The sequence below is a fragment of the Zea mays genome, chromosome 1 (genome assembly GCF_902167145.1).
Source record: "Zea mays cultivar B73 chromosome 1, Zm-B73-REFERENCE-NAM-5.0, whole genome shotgun sequence".
Lineage (NCBI taxonomy): Eukaryota > Viridiplantae > Streptophyta > Magnoliopsida > Poales > Poaceae > Zea > Zea mays.
In genome coordinates, this window is record NC_050096.1 from 47,786,400 (window position 1) to 47,801,962 (window position 15,563).

The following is a 15,563-nucleotide window of genomic DNA, read 5'->3' on the forward strand; positions in this document are numbered from 1 at the left end:
GAGCTACGGGCTACGGGCTACGGTGCGGGCGAAACGCAAAAAAAAACGAGGGGTGGATGGACAGTCTCCTCTCGGCTCCTGGGTCCTGGGCAAAACCGTGTGGGAAAAACCGAAAACGAAAACAGCTGCGAACTCATCCTGGGAACCCAGGAATTCGCTCGCCGGATCGAGCAAGGCCACGACAGGTGCGAGGCCCCCACGTTCATCACAGGTAATACAGCCACGGCCGGCTGGCCGCATCCCCGTGCCGCCGTCCTGCTCCTGCCCATCAAGCAGACGAAGCCAACGCCTCCGGGCTCAGTAGCATCCCGAAAATGTGAACCGGCAGGTCCGTGGGTGCCATAGCCACCTTCGTCCTGGCGAACGGGCCCCACATGCCACGCCCAATCATGTGCCTGCTGCCTCCAGCAGTCCAGTCCAGCTTAACGCGGGCGGCGCGAGCAGCTGCTAAACGCGTTCGCTTCCTCCTCCCGCGCCCGCGCCGCTGCAAACCGGAGCGCGCAAGCAACGCCAGCCAGCCGGGCAGCCCCCACAGCTCCTATATATATTCTCCCTCTCCCCCTGCTCGACTCATCTCGAACTCCGAAACAAAGCAATCACCCGAGCAAAGCAGTGCGGAGAGACGATCCAGCGGCATTTCGCATTCGACGAACGAAGCGCCGCCATCTGATCCGACACGCAGCGCAATGGCGGCGGGACTGAAGAGGCCGTCGTTCGGGACGCGGGCGTGGCGGCTGCTGCGGCTGGCGGTGCTGTGGGCGCGGAAGGGCGGCGCGGCGCACAGCCTGCGCCTGCGCCTGCTCCGCACGCTCCGCCGCCACGGCCACGGCCTCGCCGGCCTGGGCGGCGCGCGCGGCGACCGGCTCCGCTGCGGCGAGCGCGAGTACTCCATCGACGAGACGCCGGCGTTCCGGTTCCGCACCCCGTCCGCGCGCGTGCTCCGCCTCATCCCCTGCATCGCGCCGGCCGTGCCGGACACGCCGGGCCTCTACGGCGACGACCGCTACTTCTTCAGCGCCGCCGCCGCCGCGTGGGAGACGGGCGAGGGCGCCGGGTGCTGCTACGGCGACGTCGACGATGATGAGGAGGAGGACGACGAAGAGCCGAGCTGCTGCGGCGATGGCGAGATGCTGCTGGAGCGCGTGGTGGCGGAGGCCTGCCGCGCGAGCTCGGCCGGACGGTCGGTGGCAGCGGACAGCGGCGAGGACGCCGGGGTGGACGTCAAGGCGGACGAGTTCATCGCCAGGTTCTACGCGCAGATGAAGCTGCAGCGCCAGATCTCGTGGCTACAGTACAACGAGATGATGGAGAGGAGCATCAGCTAGATTTATTTCTTCGTTCATTCTTGCTTACTACTAGTACTACCAGCGATTGAGCTTGAGCTCTGTACATTTGCTCTAAAATTTCTTTTGTTGCTCCCAAAAATTATTATTACTACAATACATATACATGATACAATTTTTTTTCTTCAGTCCGCGTGTGAATCGGTTGATTTGGTTGTTACATGCACGTCTGTTTGTGCATTTCAATGTAGATTAGGATGCCACTAGATTGATCACTGATTGAATTTGGGCTGCTGCCTTTCTGGTTGTATACAGGTGTCCGCTTTACATAATTGCCTGAATGATGTGTTGTCCTTTGATAGTACTCTCAGTTTTGTTCGTTAGCGTTCATAATTAAATACAAGACGTACACCTGAACCATGACCATGTGCTACTGACGATTGGACTGTACGTGCTCCAGGGGTCTGAGACATTTTACGATCCTTGGGCGGACCTTCGACGGTGATTTGAGTATATTTTTCCATGTTTGGATACGAATTTCCCATTTACAAGGATTAGGATGAAGGAGATTAGGAGAGATTTTGACTTGCTAGACATTTGAACTCACTTAATCGCTGCAATATATATTTATATGGAATGAGATTAAAACAAATAGTCCTTATTAATAAGTTAGTGTTTGGTTTAAAGGATAGTATAAGGGGCTGGTCCAGTTTTATAGGTGTTTATTTTGGAGACAGCAGACAGAACACATAGCTTTCTTTCATAGAGAATACCTAAGACCGATCCAGGCATCCAGCAGAGCTCCTTCCGGAGTGCGTAAATGTCGCAGTGAAGTACGCCTCACATCGTGTAAGGGTGTGTTTGGTTGGAGAGCGGATGAGAACAGAGTCGTTCTATTTCTATTTTCTAGGTGTTTGGTTATCTAGAGAGGAAGAGTGGAGCGGCTCTAGGAATATCTCGGTTAAGTATCGTGCTAAAACTAGGAATGAGCTGGCTCACCAAAATCGACCGGACGCAAGTGCTCCCGTTCATTCCTCTCTAGCAAAATTCCTCCGCTCTTCCATCCCACTGTTGTCGTGGGGAGCTTCGTCATCGTGCATTAACTTGGATGAATCCGCCGCCTCCCTTTTCCTTCCCGTGCTCACGCTGGCCCCTTTTCTCCCTTCACTGCTCCCACGCCGGCTCCCATGCTCCGATGCTCGTGGCTCTAGCGCCTCCCTCTCCTCAGTTCGTCCCCTTCGTGGTAAGGACCCACCGCCCGCCTCGCGTGGCTTTTGCACTCGCGAACTCCATCGCCTGACATGAGCCAAGGACACCAGGTGAGGTTGCCCCTTTCCCATTGCGTGGCCTTTGTGCTGCATAGAGAGAGTTATCTCTGCATTGATCTTCTCTTCCAGGGAAGCCACTATCTTGCGCAGACCTGTAGCCTCCACAGAAAGAAGAGGAGAGGAGCATAGAGTTATTTCTTTATATAACTGAAATTTCTTCATAGCCTGTCAATTATTAAATTTCTTCATAGAGCTGTATTTTTGGTCCCTGTATGGTTGTTGCATTTCGAATTGACAGGCCATACTATCTGTTAGTATAATTATTTTAGCCAAAAATAAGTAGAAAGATAATAGATTAATCTTGCTTAATCAGAGTTGTAGTCGGACAAACCATTTAATCGGAGTTGTAGCTTGCTAGTCAATGAATATGTTGAGTGTTCAGTTTGCATTCAAGCTTGTTCTATGTCAGCTCGTGAGTTCAGTTTGCATTCGAGGCTTTGGTGTGTGTTCAGTTAGGTTTGAGGGCGATGCAGGGCCTTTGGCCTATCAATAACCGGTTCTGTGTCAGTTTGTATTTGGATCATATCTTCTGGATGTTCATATTTTATACATCATGAGATTGAAGATAAATGTTTGCAAATGCACATGGAGGTTGAAGACAAGGATAGAGCAAACGTCAATGCACTCCTCAACCAAACACAGAACGGAGCGGCTCTGCTCTAATACGCTCTCCAACCAAACAAAAAACAGAGTGGCTCCATTCTGCTTACCAAACATAGAATAGATCGATTCCGTTCTCAGAAATTAGAATGGAGCTATTCCATTCTAGTTGGCTCCCCAACCAAACACATCCTAAAAGGCAGTTGGTTTCAGCAGCTCCTATATACGAGCTCGAAAGATACGGAAAGGAGGGAGAGTACCCTAGATTTGGGGGGTATGGCAGTATGGAGAGGGGATGCCCGTTTTTCGCATCGACGTCTGCAACTTGTTGGAGAGATGAACAGTGATCGCGGTCTCCTCTTTTTCACATGCGGGATGCCTTTATGGGACCCGCTGGGTTGGTCTAAAGTGTTTGTTTTGGGGATAGCAGACGGTTATTCCCTCCGGAGAATATTTTTGGCGAATCTACAACAATTTCATTTCTTTCCAAAGAGTTTATGGGTGACACAATTCGATCTTGTACATCTTTTGTGAGTGGTTTACCGTAGTGAACCAACCTATAGAAAGCATTTGCCCTTGTGGTGACTAAAGAAGAGCAACATCCTTGTACGGGTGCTCAACGAGGATTAGTGAGAGTATGACTCTCCGATACCTTCGTAATAATGAGTCTACTAATAATTTCTTTACTATGTATATTTACATTTGAGCAACTTAATTCAAGCTTTTACATTCTAGAATTTTCATGTTAGTATAGGATTACAAATTAGGGTGCAGAACTTGTCATCACATCATTAGACACTTGGGGTAAAGTTTAGGCTTGTGTTTAAGATTTAATTTATATAATAAATTCAGAGAAACATAATATATCTCACTCTTGGGTATATTGATCCTTTAAAGTCGCGCAACTTCTTTACCTCTATCGGCTAGAATCATCATCGAGGCATAAGGTCAGTCTGTTTTTTCTCGTGATCACTTGCACAACAACTGGCCCCTATGTCTGGAATCACTGTTGCGGCTAATAATATGTGTACCTTTCAAGTTAGAAAAAATAGATTCAAATTATGTGTACTATTAACATTCTACCTCATGTGATTGTTAATACGATTTGTGATGAAAATAAAGGTGTTTGGATTGACCATTCCTATACATTTTTCATAGCAATTTCATTAATATGATCGATAAAATTCCGAGAGGTTTTGGGGCATTGTCTTGAGACATATGGGGACTGTTGATCGCGTACAACATATAGATCGTTAGGATAATCATTAGGATAATTCGTTTCTATATCACACAATAGTATCCAGTTCTTCTCCTAACTTGATTCCGTAGAAATTGTTGTTAATGGTATGGCCCAAACGTATATGTGATGCATGTGTATATATTTTACGGCCTGTGTGTCACATTAATCATAACTATATTGAGGTTGTCCTTTTTATTGTATAACGATCTATAATGTTTGATGTTTTTATTTAATTCTTTTACTACCCAATTGTAGCATAATTATGATCAACATTGTAGTATATGGCATCCACACGTGCAAGAAAGAGACACAACGCTGTCGTTGTGCTAACACCGTATACACAACAAGAGAAAATGGGGGTGACAACTTTAATGTCTGCAATCTTAGAGAGAGACGTCAGTGACAAGGTTGTAAGATGTCTCTTTCAATCTAACACATAAGTATTCTTATATATATAGACTATCTGCTAATAAACTTTTAGCTTAAATATATATTAATGTTTCTATAATAATTGTCTCTTAGATTTGAACAACCAACTAACATCAAGCTCCTCTCTGTTCATAATTACATGATGCGATTGATTTTTTTTCAAAACTTTAAAGCCGGTTGTTTGGACTGCTGCAGCTGTAATCCATAGAAACAAAAACACCATATCTTTACAACTAATTAAGTACACATTGTAGGCATCCACATGCGGCTGTGTTTTGCCTCCGAAAATCTCGGTCGCGATAGCCTCTCCATCCTGCGGCCGCCACCTCCAGAATCTCGGTCGCGATAGCATCCTGCAGCCGCCATAATCCCCCCAATCTCGCACTCCCCTGTGCTCCGCGGCCTCCACATTTCACGCAGCCGATCTCTGCTCCCTGCGCCTTGTTCGTTCGCGAGGTTGGGGCCGATGATGGCGGCGGCGGGGCGGCCTCCGATTTCTGCGCGGCGTCCACACATGCGGCTGTGTTCTGCCTCCGGAAATCTCGGTCGCGATAGCCTCTCCATCCTGCGGCCGCCACCTGATCTCGTGTCGCGCGTCCCCACCACGCTCGCCGCACACGCCGTGATGAGATCCTGGATCCCCCTGCGACATCCTCCTCCACCGCGCCATGGCCGCCCCTGACATCCTCACGCGCCGCTCCCCGAGGTGGCGGGCATGGTGCGCGCGGCCATCGCGGGGGTCATGACGGCGGCGCGGTTCCAAGAGCTGGTAGACTGGATGGAGGAGCGGAAGGTGGCGTTCAGGGACGACGCCAAGTGGACAGAGATGGTGAATCTGGGGCTCGGGAGCCCCAGGCTCATCATGTCCGGGCTGCTTCCGTTCGCCATTGACAGGGACCTCGGGTTCGAGAACCCCAGCCTCGTGCTTAGGGGTGAAAACAGGCGGATACGGACGGATATTAGCTCATCCTGTATCCTACCCTGATGTATTTAAAACGGATTCGGGATCGGATACGAATAGTTAGAAACAGGACGAATACAGAGACCGTATATTTATCTGGGCGGATAAGTGACGGATACGAATATTATTTGATCGGATAATGCATTAATTGGTTATCATAAGATATTCTTGTTCGGTCACAAAATTGCAAGTAAATTATCAATACTAATAAACATTTAATAGAAGATAATCTCAAGTTCCCACATAAAAAATGGTAAAGTGAAGTATTGATTATGTTGAAACTTGGATACTTAGAGTGATTTCATGTGTAACTCACACAATAAGTGGAAATAAAATAGAAGAAACGTTGACATCCTGTGGATTTTATGGTCCCATTATTTTTTATGACTATACATGGCCATATGTTGTACCTTCATATAATTTCATGGATTTCTGAGGTTATTTGTACATTATTAATTTCTTTCTACATAAAATCAACAAAATATAATTAAAATTTATAAAATACACTAGTTTTGACCCAAAATTGCAAAAAGCTTACCAAAACAAATAAACATTCTATTCAAATATAACCTCAAGTCCCCACATGAAAATGATAAGTGAAATATTGATTATGTTGAAACTTCGATACATAAAATGATTTCATTTGTAACTCACACAATAAGTGGGAGTGTAATGGAAGAAACACCAACATCTTGTGGATTTTATGGTCCAAATGTTTTTGAGAACTATACGTGGATATATGTTGTGTCCCCGTAAAAATTCATGATTATTAGGCTATTTGGTGTATTATTAATTTCTTGTTGTAGAAAATCATCAAAATACAATTAAATTCATAAAAATATTGTAGGGTCGACCAAAAATTACAAATAAGTTACCAATATTAATAAATAGTTTATAAAAAGATAATCTTAAGTTCCCACATGGAGATAATCTTAAGTCCCACATGAAAATGATAAAGTCTATTATTTTGATATAAATTTAGACATTATTTCAATGATTTTGGCCTAAAGATATGTTTAAACAAAAATGTGATGTACTACAAAGTTATAGATCCCTTCTAGCTCTACAATTTTCATATAAACTTTATCTTCATCCGATCTCAAATGTAAAAGTTATGATTTTATAACTATATTATTATGCAGAAAAAGAAAAAACGGGTACCCGAATTCCGGGTACCCGTATCCGACCCAAATATTCGGGTATTTACCGGGTAGTACTCGCTCCGTATCCGACCCATATCCGAAGCTGCACTATCCGGGTACTATCCGTATCTGTCCAGAATATAAAAATACCCGAAACCGTATCCGAAAAACGAGTATTTGCACTATCCGTATCCGATACCCAGCGGGTATACCCGACCCGTTTTCACCCCTACTCGTGCTGCCCTGGGTGCGCCATGGCCGGCTGGGGTCCGCGTCCGTGACGGTGGTGCCCTGCCCCAGCGACGACGGGTCGTGGTTCTTCGGCTCATGGAGGTGGTCGAATCCGACCCTTTGATGAAGCCGGCAGCGAACCCGGGAATGGTGACAGCGGCGGGATCCCGTCTGTGACTGTGAGCTCGTGCTGGCGATACCTGCCATTACGGTGTACGGGTATCGTCGCCATCATCATCCAGATCCAGGTGAGACCTGAAAGTGCATTCATCCCTTTTGTGAGTTTTGGTGATTTGGATAACGACACATTTAAAGGTCTAACAAGTTTGCTAAGTGTTGAACAGGAAATTCAGTATGATGAACTTACTTGAATAGTGTATAATGATCAGTGAACAAGGTTCAACACAAGGTCAAATAACCAGTGAGACAATGCAAATGGATATAATTGGTCTCTATATTGGTTTGAATATATGGACAAGTCCTGAGAAATCACTATGCATAAATATGATTATAATAGAGGTTGAAGTGATTAAGAGGATTGGTCAAGCCAAAGTGAATAAGATATGAGGAATCATGAATTGGCTTGACCATATTACTATTAGTCCATATATGAATATATGAGAATCAAACTAGAGCTTAGAGCTTGATTGATCTTAGCAGTTATATCTAGATGACATTCAAGCAAGGTTCACAATATTGAAGAAATGATTCTCTCAATGGATGCTCAATAGGATGTGACTTAAGAATGGCTTGATAGGGTGAAGATAGAAAGGAAAGGGCTTCGAGGAACTAAGCGAAGGTGAAGGCCAAGCGACGGCTTGTAGACCGAGGTACCATGACTAAGGTGAAGAAGAGAGTACTTGCACTAAGTCGATGAACTAATCAGCTATAAAGAGTTACAACATGTTGATGCATCAGTAAGGTGACTTGAAGCCATGATTTGAACTCATATATGGTGAAATGGCACAAGTCACAGGCTCGATTTGTGTTTGCTTCAAAAGGTGAGACAAAGATGTTTGTGATCCTTATGAAGCAACACCATGGAGAAATCACACTTGAGACACCAATGACTCAAGGAGTTTACTTAATTATATTTTATTTAACTTGAGTATAGGAATCGTCGTACTATTAAGGGGGATCCATAAAAAAGGTTGGTGTTGGTACTAAAGCTCAGAATCCTTGATCTAAAACTTCCATTTTACCCTTGTTTCACTTCAGTTTTATCAAAATCTGTGCAACAGTTTCAAAAATCGGTTCAACTGGAATTAAAATCGGTTCAACCGGTTTCTGCATTGTTCCCCTCTGTCACTGTCTGACCTGCCAGTCTGCCAGTCAGTCCTATCAGAAAAAGTCGTGTGCAGATTTTTGGAAAAACGGTTCAACCGGATTTGCAACCGGTTCAACCGAATTTTGGATTTGCAACCGGTTCAACCGAATTTTGGCCCGGCTCAACCGGATTTGCAGTCGGTCCAGTCTCCGGCTGAGTCCGCCAGTGAACCGAAAACCCCCTGGTGGAATCCGGTTCAACCAGTTTTAGAACCGGTTCAACCGTTTTTCAGTCAGATTTCCCCAACGGCCACCAGCTTTTGGAGGCACCTTTATATACACCTCCCACACTCTTCCCCATAGAAGAGCACGCACAAAACTTCATTCCCAACCTGAGAAACACCTCCCACTCTCTCTCACACACCTCTTGCCTCTCCCATTTCAAATCTTTGGAGAGAAATCTTTGAGTGAGATTGAAGAGCTGCGATTTTGGTGCTTCATCTCCAAATCTCTCTTGCTCTTCTTGATTCGAGCTTTGGTACTACATCGAGTTCTTTGTGGATTCATTACTCTTGGAGCTTCTAGCTCCTAGACGACTAGGTGTCTCTTATGAGTCTCCAAATCTTGTGAAAGACCACAAGAAAGTTTGTATTACCCGCTCGTTTGAGCAAAGATTAGTGTGTGGGCTTGACCTTTGTGGTCGGCAAAGGGAGGATTAGGGTTGAAAGAGACCCGGCTCTTTGTGGGTGCCTCAACGAGGAAGTAGGGCACCTTGGTGGTGTGACCGAACCTCGGGATAAATCTTGTATCTCTTGTGTTCTTGCTCATTGTGTTTGTTCGTGTTCTTCGTTTTCTCACCCTTCCGTGGAAGATTTGTTTATATCTTTTTGGTGTGTGGATTTTGAGAAGTGCCCTTCTCAGATCTACTACTCTGAACCCTGTGGATCAACTAGAATATCTCATTTCCAAAGTTAACTAGGTGGATTTCGAGATCAATTCAGTTTTATATCTCATTCTTTTGTTGAGCTCGTGCAAACCGGTTGAACCGGTTTTGATACCGGTTGAACCGGTTTTACCCAGTTCGTTTCTAGTTTTTATTGAAAAAGTTTCCACTTGCCTATTCACCCCCTCTAGGCAACTTTCAATTGGTATCGGAGCCTAATCCTCGTTCTAACGCTTAACCGTGTGAGGAAAAGATCATGTCGGGGGGACTAAGAAACGAAAGTGCTACTAAGCTTGAAAAAGTTGAGGTTGTCTCGACTTCATCTTTTGGTGCAGATGTTGATCCTAGGGCAATAGATCTTGCCATGAGAATCGCCAAAAGGATGTTCCTCAAAATGAAGGAAGATGAGGCGAAGAACAAGATTGAAGAAGAAGAAAATGATCGATGGAGACCAAATGACGAATCCACCTCTTCACAAGGTTCGTCTTTCAAATCCACTTCTCATATGTGCTTTGTCGCTAATGGGAGTGACAGTGAAAGCGAAAGTGAGGATGAGGAGGAGCATGAAAGTGATAGTGAAGATGAGGATGATCTTCAACAATTCTTTGCTCAACTAAGCAAGAGGAACCAGATGAGCTTGATCAAACTCATGAAAAGAGCAGAAGAACAAAAGGAAATGCTTCATAAGCAAGAAGATATACTCATCGAAAAAATCAAAGACTTGGAGAAGTTGACCAAAGAGCATGAGAAGCTAAATTGCTCTCATGATCATTTGGTCCAAAGGTACGAAAAGGTTTCAATTGAGCAAACTAGTACTTCAAATGCTTTATCATGTGTTGCTCAATTAGAAAAAGAAAATACTATGCTCAAGAACACGATAGAAAAGCTAAATATTGAAAATCTAGCTTTGCAAGAAAAACATGATATGCTTTTGTGCTCTCATAATAAATGTATAGATTCACATATCATGCTAGAAATGGCTCATGAGGTTGTGTTAACTAATTTGAAATCATACCAACCTCACATATGCACATGTACTCAAATAGAAACTATATTATCATGTGCTAACAAATGTTGCTCTCAAGAAAGCCAATCTTCCATTGAGCTAGAAATTTCAGGAATTAGTGATATTTCTATCACACAAGAAAATAAAGAGCTCAAGGAAGAAGTTGGAAGGCTAAGAAGGAGCTTAACTCTTTTGAAGGGAAAGTGTCATGCTCAACCTTCTCACGATAATAGTGATAACATGGTGAAGAAGCTTGAGAAGGGGACAACCGCAGCATGCACAAACCCCCTTCAAAAGAATGCTAAGTTCCCTAAGAAAGGCATGAGAAAACATCAAAAGAAGAAAGCCAAAGCTCATGACAAGTGCCTCAACCATGCCTCCACATGCTCCACACAAGGTAACAAACAAGCCACTCTTCCAAATAAGAGAAGATGCACTAGAAAGTGTTATCAATGTCATGAGAAGGGACATGAGATTAAGTCATGTCCCTACATAAAAGATAGTGGCTTAATTTTGGAAAGAAAGAGGCTCACTAACCATGTAGCAAACAAGACGCAAGGCTAGAAGGAGTCTTGCAAAATTAAAAATCATATTTGCTACACTTGCCGAAGAAAGGGACACCTTTGCAAGGATTGTCCAATGAGTAAGTATCCTAAGCCTACCATGTCAATTCATTCATATTTGCTTAGGAGACCCAAAAATGACACTTGTGCTAGAAAGGTAATTAGTTCACCTAAAACTAGCACAAAGGCCATTTGGGTGCCTAAGTACTTATTAGCTAACCTTGGTGGACCCATCCAAAAATGGGTACCAAAATGTACTTAATAAGTTTTGCAGGTACCTAGAGATGATATGAAGCTTTGGGGTGTTTGAGCATATTAACTCAATTCTTATCTCAAGCTATCAATCTTACATAGTCTATCCTTTAAGATTGACCCAAAGATGAATTGAGTTGTTATAGCACTAACTTCATATTCATCTCTAGCAAGAACTTGTGTTGTAGGGAATAAGGATTAACATTTGTAGGAATCAAGCAAAAGGCCTACAACCAAGTGATATCCAAAGGATGGTAACAATTAATTCTTAAGTGCACATTACTTTTAAATTAGTATATTCCTTTGTGTCTTTTGTATCCACATAGGAAAAATGAAGCACTTGAGAATGAACTTAAAAGATTTTACCTTTCCTTGGAAAGATCCAATTATTTGGTAGACTGCAAGTTTATATGTTTATATTGTGACAATCTACATGCTTTAAATTGGTTGCTTGTGGCATATTTCAAATTGATTATCGTATTATTGCCATGACCTAGACATAAAGAGGATTATCCCATGTTCTTAAATGAATAGAGTGCTAAGTAAGAAATTCAAATTCTTAAAGCACTTACCAAAAGGGGAATTCTCTATATGACTAGAGTTGTGAGACTAATGTTTCTATCTAAGTGTTTATGTAGTCTCACAACATGAGAATGTGTTTCTCAAATGGAATGTGTCATTCAACATTCAAAGAAGATCAATACAATACTATGTGATGTATTCCTTCTTGTTTAAATTGGTTTTGGGTCTTCTACATTAATCACTCACCATGTTATGAATTAAACCTGCCCTATAAACTTAATTAAATAATCATGCTATTTTTATCTTGGTTCAATTAATGTTATGCATGATGCTTGTAAGGGTAATTTAGTTCATATCATGAGGTTTCCTTATTTTAGTAACCTTTTTATCATTCATATACTAGAGGTTGCTAAAAAAAGGATATTGCTTGTGTTTCTAATGTAATCTCTTTTAAGATATTTCATGGAAATTCATAAGTGGAGATTGTGCTCTTTCAATTGGTAAAATCACAAGCATTAAAGGTTAATCTTCACATAAAAGAAAGAATAGGAATGCTCAAGGCAAAGGTATGGAACAAATTGCTTTAATTGGTAGTTGATCAATAGTAGTTCCTTTCAAGTGGCATTCTTTCAATTGGTAATAATATATTCTATGGAAAGAAATGTCAATATGAAGGTTAAATTCCTTTTGGCTTAAATTTGTAAATTAGTGCATATTGTGAATTCACTGCTCCATGTGCATTAACTTAAAAGGAATTTAATTTATGCCTTTACGCCTCATAAATGATGATTTGTTTGCCATTCATATATAGATATCATCATTCATTAAATACTTCCTTGTACTACTAATACCTCTTTTAAAAGTGATTTATCGACTAGTTTTAAAAGGAAAAGATATAACAAAGAAGGAAGTCTCCACAAATGATGAAAAGAAGAATACTAAGGTGACACCATCACAGATAGTAAGATCTGTCAAATTAGTATAACAAACGGTAAATTCTATATGGTGGTAAGTATTCTTAAGCATAAGTTAATTCATTGTAAATTTGTCATGCCTTGACCATGATATGTAATATACTCCTCATGATACTCTTAACTGAATTGAAAGTGCATGTGGCAAGTCATTCAAATACTTGATGCACAAATCTAGTGGGAGAACATTATATATCTTGTGTCATAGAGAATAAGTTTCACTTGAGTAAGCTATACTAAGACAATCCAAAATGATAAATTTGTATCTCATTCATATGGATTGTAATCTTTGTTTTCTAAATAGCTACTCTTGATGCAGTTTAAAATTCCCTTATCGTTAATTCTAAAAGTGCATAAGAATCTTTTTGTTGATATTCATCACATACAAATGCACTAACATGGATATGATTTTTAAACTGTATAAGGTACAATTAGTGATCCATGCTCTCTAAATTTTGGAAACCCATATTTTGATATCTTAGAAATCTACTTCAATCGATATCCATATGCTTCACATTGAATTGGATCACTAAGTTGTAAATTCCATGCATAACTTGTCTTTATGATATGAATGCTTGTGCGACTAACCTTGATAAGCTAGGTGCACCCAAAGTCAAGGTAGATTCATCATCAAGAAGGCAACACAACGATGTATTAATAAAAGGAGAAAAGGCTCCTATTCTTAACTCTAGTTTTTATCTATGTGATTAAATATTGACTTGAAACCATGTAAGATGGTTGTCAAGTATATGTGGGTGCCTACACAAAGAGAAAGGCCACAATAAGGATTGTGTGGGTACTCAAGGCTCTTACTACTAATCTCAAAGGACCCAATTCAAATTGGGCACCAAGATTGAAGCTTAAACTTGTTTTGCAGGATCACTCCTTCAATGGACCAAGTTGGGTGCTCGATAATAAATGTATAAATCATCTTTGGAGATAGTAGCTAGGGTGGTAACAACTGAATCTCAAGTGCATATTATTTTCAAATCTTATCTTTTTGTGACTTGTGTAGCCACTAAGGAAAAAGAAGCACTTGAGGATATACATCAGTTGTTGATTATGAAATAAAGGTCTAACTAGAAGTTGAATGAATATTATCATATGGTGAACAATCCAAAATAATGTGACGTATTCTCTATCTAGTTAATTTGGATTTGATTCTTCTATATTAGACACTCACCATAATATGGATTAAGTCATCCCTTTAGACTTCATTGAATAACCATGCATATTATCCATGTCATTCAAAATATATTGTGCATGAGGGTTCAAGGAAATTTAGTCCATATTATGATGTTTCTCTATTTTAGCAACACTCTTGTCTTCCATATATAAAGGGTTGCTAAATAAGAAACTAGTGCTTGTACTACTAATGTCATCTCTTGTGTTGAGTTTATCCATAGAAAATCTATGTTGAGAGGTGGTGCTTATTATTAAATTGGATAAATCACAAGCTTAAAGGATACTATTCAACTAAACTAAGATGAAGTTGATAAGAGGCCAAGGTATGAAAACTTTCTCTCCTTCAGTTGTTTTAGTATTTTATCCTTAGTGGAATGTACCATAGTATAAGTTAAATTCCTCGCAATATAAAATGTTCAATAGTGCATATAACTTTGACATCAACTATATGTGTGCACTAATTTAAAGGAATTTAGTCTATCCTTTTGGGTTTCAATAATGATGATTCATTTGCTATCCGTATATAAGGATCATCATTTGTGAAACCCTCCCTTCTGTTTCTAATGCTCTCTTTTCTAAGTGTTTCAATAAGGTCCTTCCAAGTGCTTTCAAGATGGATTCAAAATCTACGGATATAAGAGTCTTGGTTGTTTCAATCATTGAGTTTCAATTGATCTCATATCAAGTACGATCGAATCAAGAAAAGATGAAAGGAGTTCATGATAACTTGGTTGGATGAAATCGTAAAAAGAAAAGAGATCACAGTGATTCAAGAAGGGAGTTGTATTTTTTTTTGGTGTCAACCAAATAATGAAGATGTAGTGACATATTTATATGATATCCTTCATTATGAGGTTTGAGGTTCATATTAGCATGCTTTGCCCTTTAGGATTTCAATTGATATACTTTCAATTCTTAAACTTCAATTGGCTTAATTTTCATCATCTATGTAAAGCATGTTATGTTAAACCAAGATATAGTGCAAACATCTCCTTTAACCTCGTATTGTTGATGTGCATAAGTGTACTTTGTGTAATCTTGCATGCACAAATTGAGGGAGAGTTTAGCCTATATCCTATGAAACTAATGATTTCTTTCAAGTTCATGTTGTGTAGTCTCACACCTTGGAGAACATCAAATGGGGATGAATGGTTCCATAGAAATGAAAATGAGTTTCTCTTGAACCTATCAAGAAAATAAGTTTCTCTTGATCGTTTGAAGAGGATAAGTTTCTCTTTGAAATATCAAGCCTATCAAAAGCTAAGATGGAAATTCATGATTATAATGGAGAACATGTGGCATAAAGCAATGGTGTGTCACTCCATGAACTATTGTATTACATTTGTATATCTAGGCTCTTACATGCTAGTGTGTGCATGTATATGCAATATCTTAAGTCACATCATAAGGTTGCACTTGTGGTGACGATTAAAGAATCTCTAGATATTTGATTAATACCTCTTGTGGAGATGTCATAAGTTAGTCTTAAGTCATCTTAGTGAGGTATGAGTCAAACATGCTAACTTCTCAAGAATCTTGGCTTAAAATATTGCATATCATGTCTATTACTATATCTTTTGATTATGAGTAATTCCTTCAATTGGTACAATTTCACATTTTCATACTTTATTTGTACCAAGG

The 15,563-nt window shown here is 41.0% G+C and overlaps 1 protein-coding gene and 1 pseudogene across 1 annotated transcript; both read left to right on the forward strand.

The window, feature by feature from the left end:
- The first annotated feature begins 572 nt into the window (after positions 1–572).
- LOC100501075 (long cell-linked locus protein) lies at positions 573–1,456 on the forward strand. The gene has a single exon (NM_001368223.1). The coding sequence runs from the start codon at positions 687–689 to the stop codon at positions 1,323–1,325; it is 639 nt and encodes a 212-aa protein (NP_001355152.1). The 5' UTR covers positions 573–686; the 3' UTR covers positions 1,326–1,456.
- A 4,139-nt stretch (positions 1,457–5,595) lies between these two features.
- LOC103634531 (uncharacterized) lies at positions 5,596–7,391 on the forward strand (annotated as a pseudogene).
- The last annotated feature ends 8,172 nt before the right edge of the window (positions 7,392–15,563 follow it).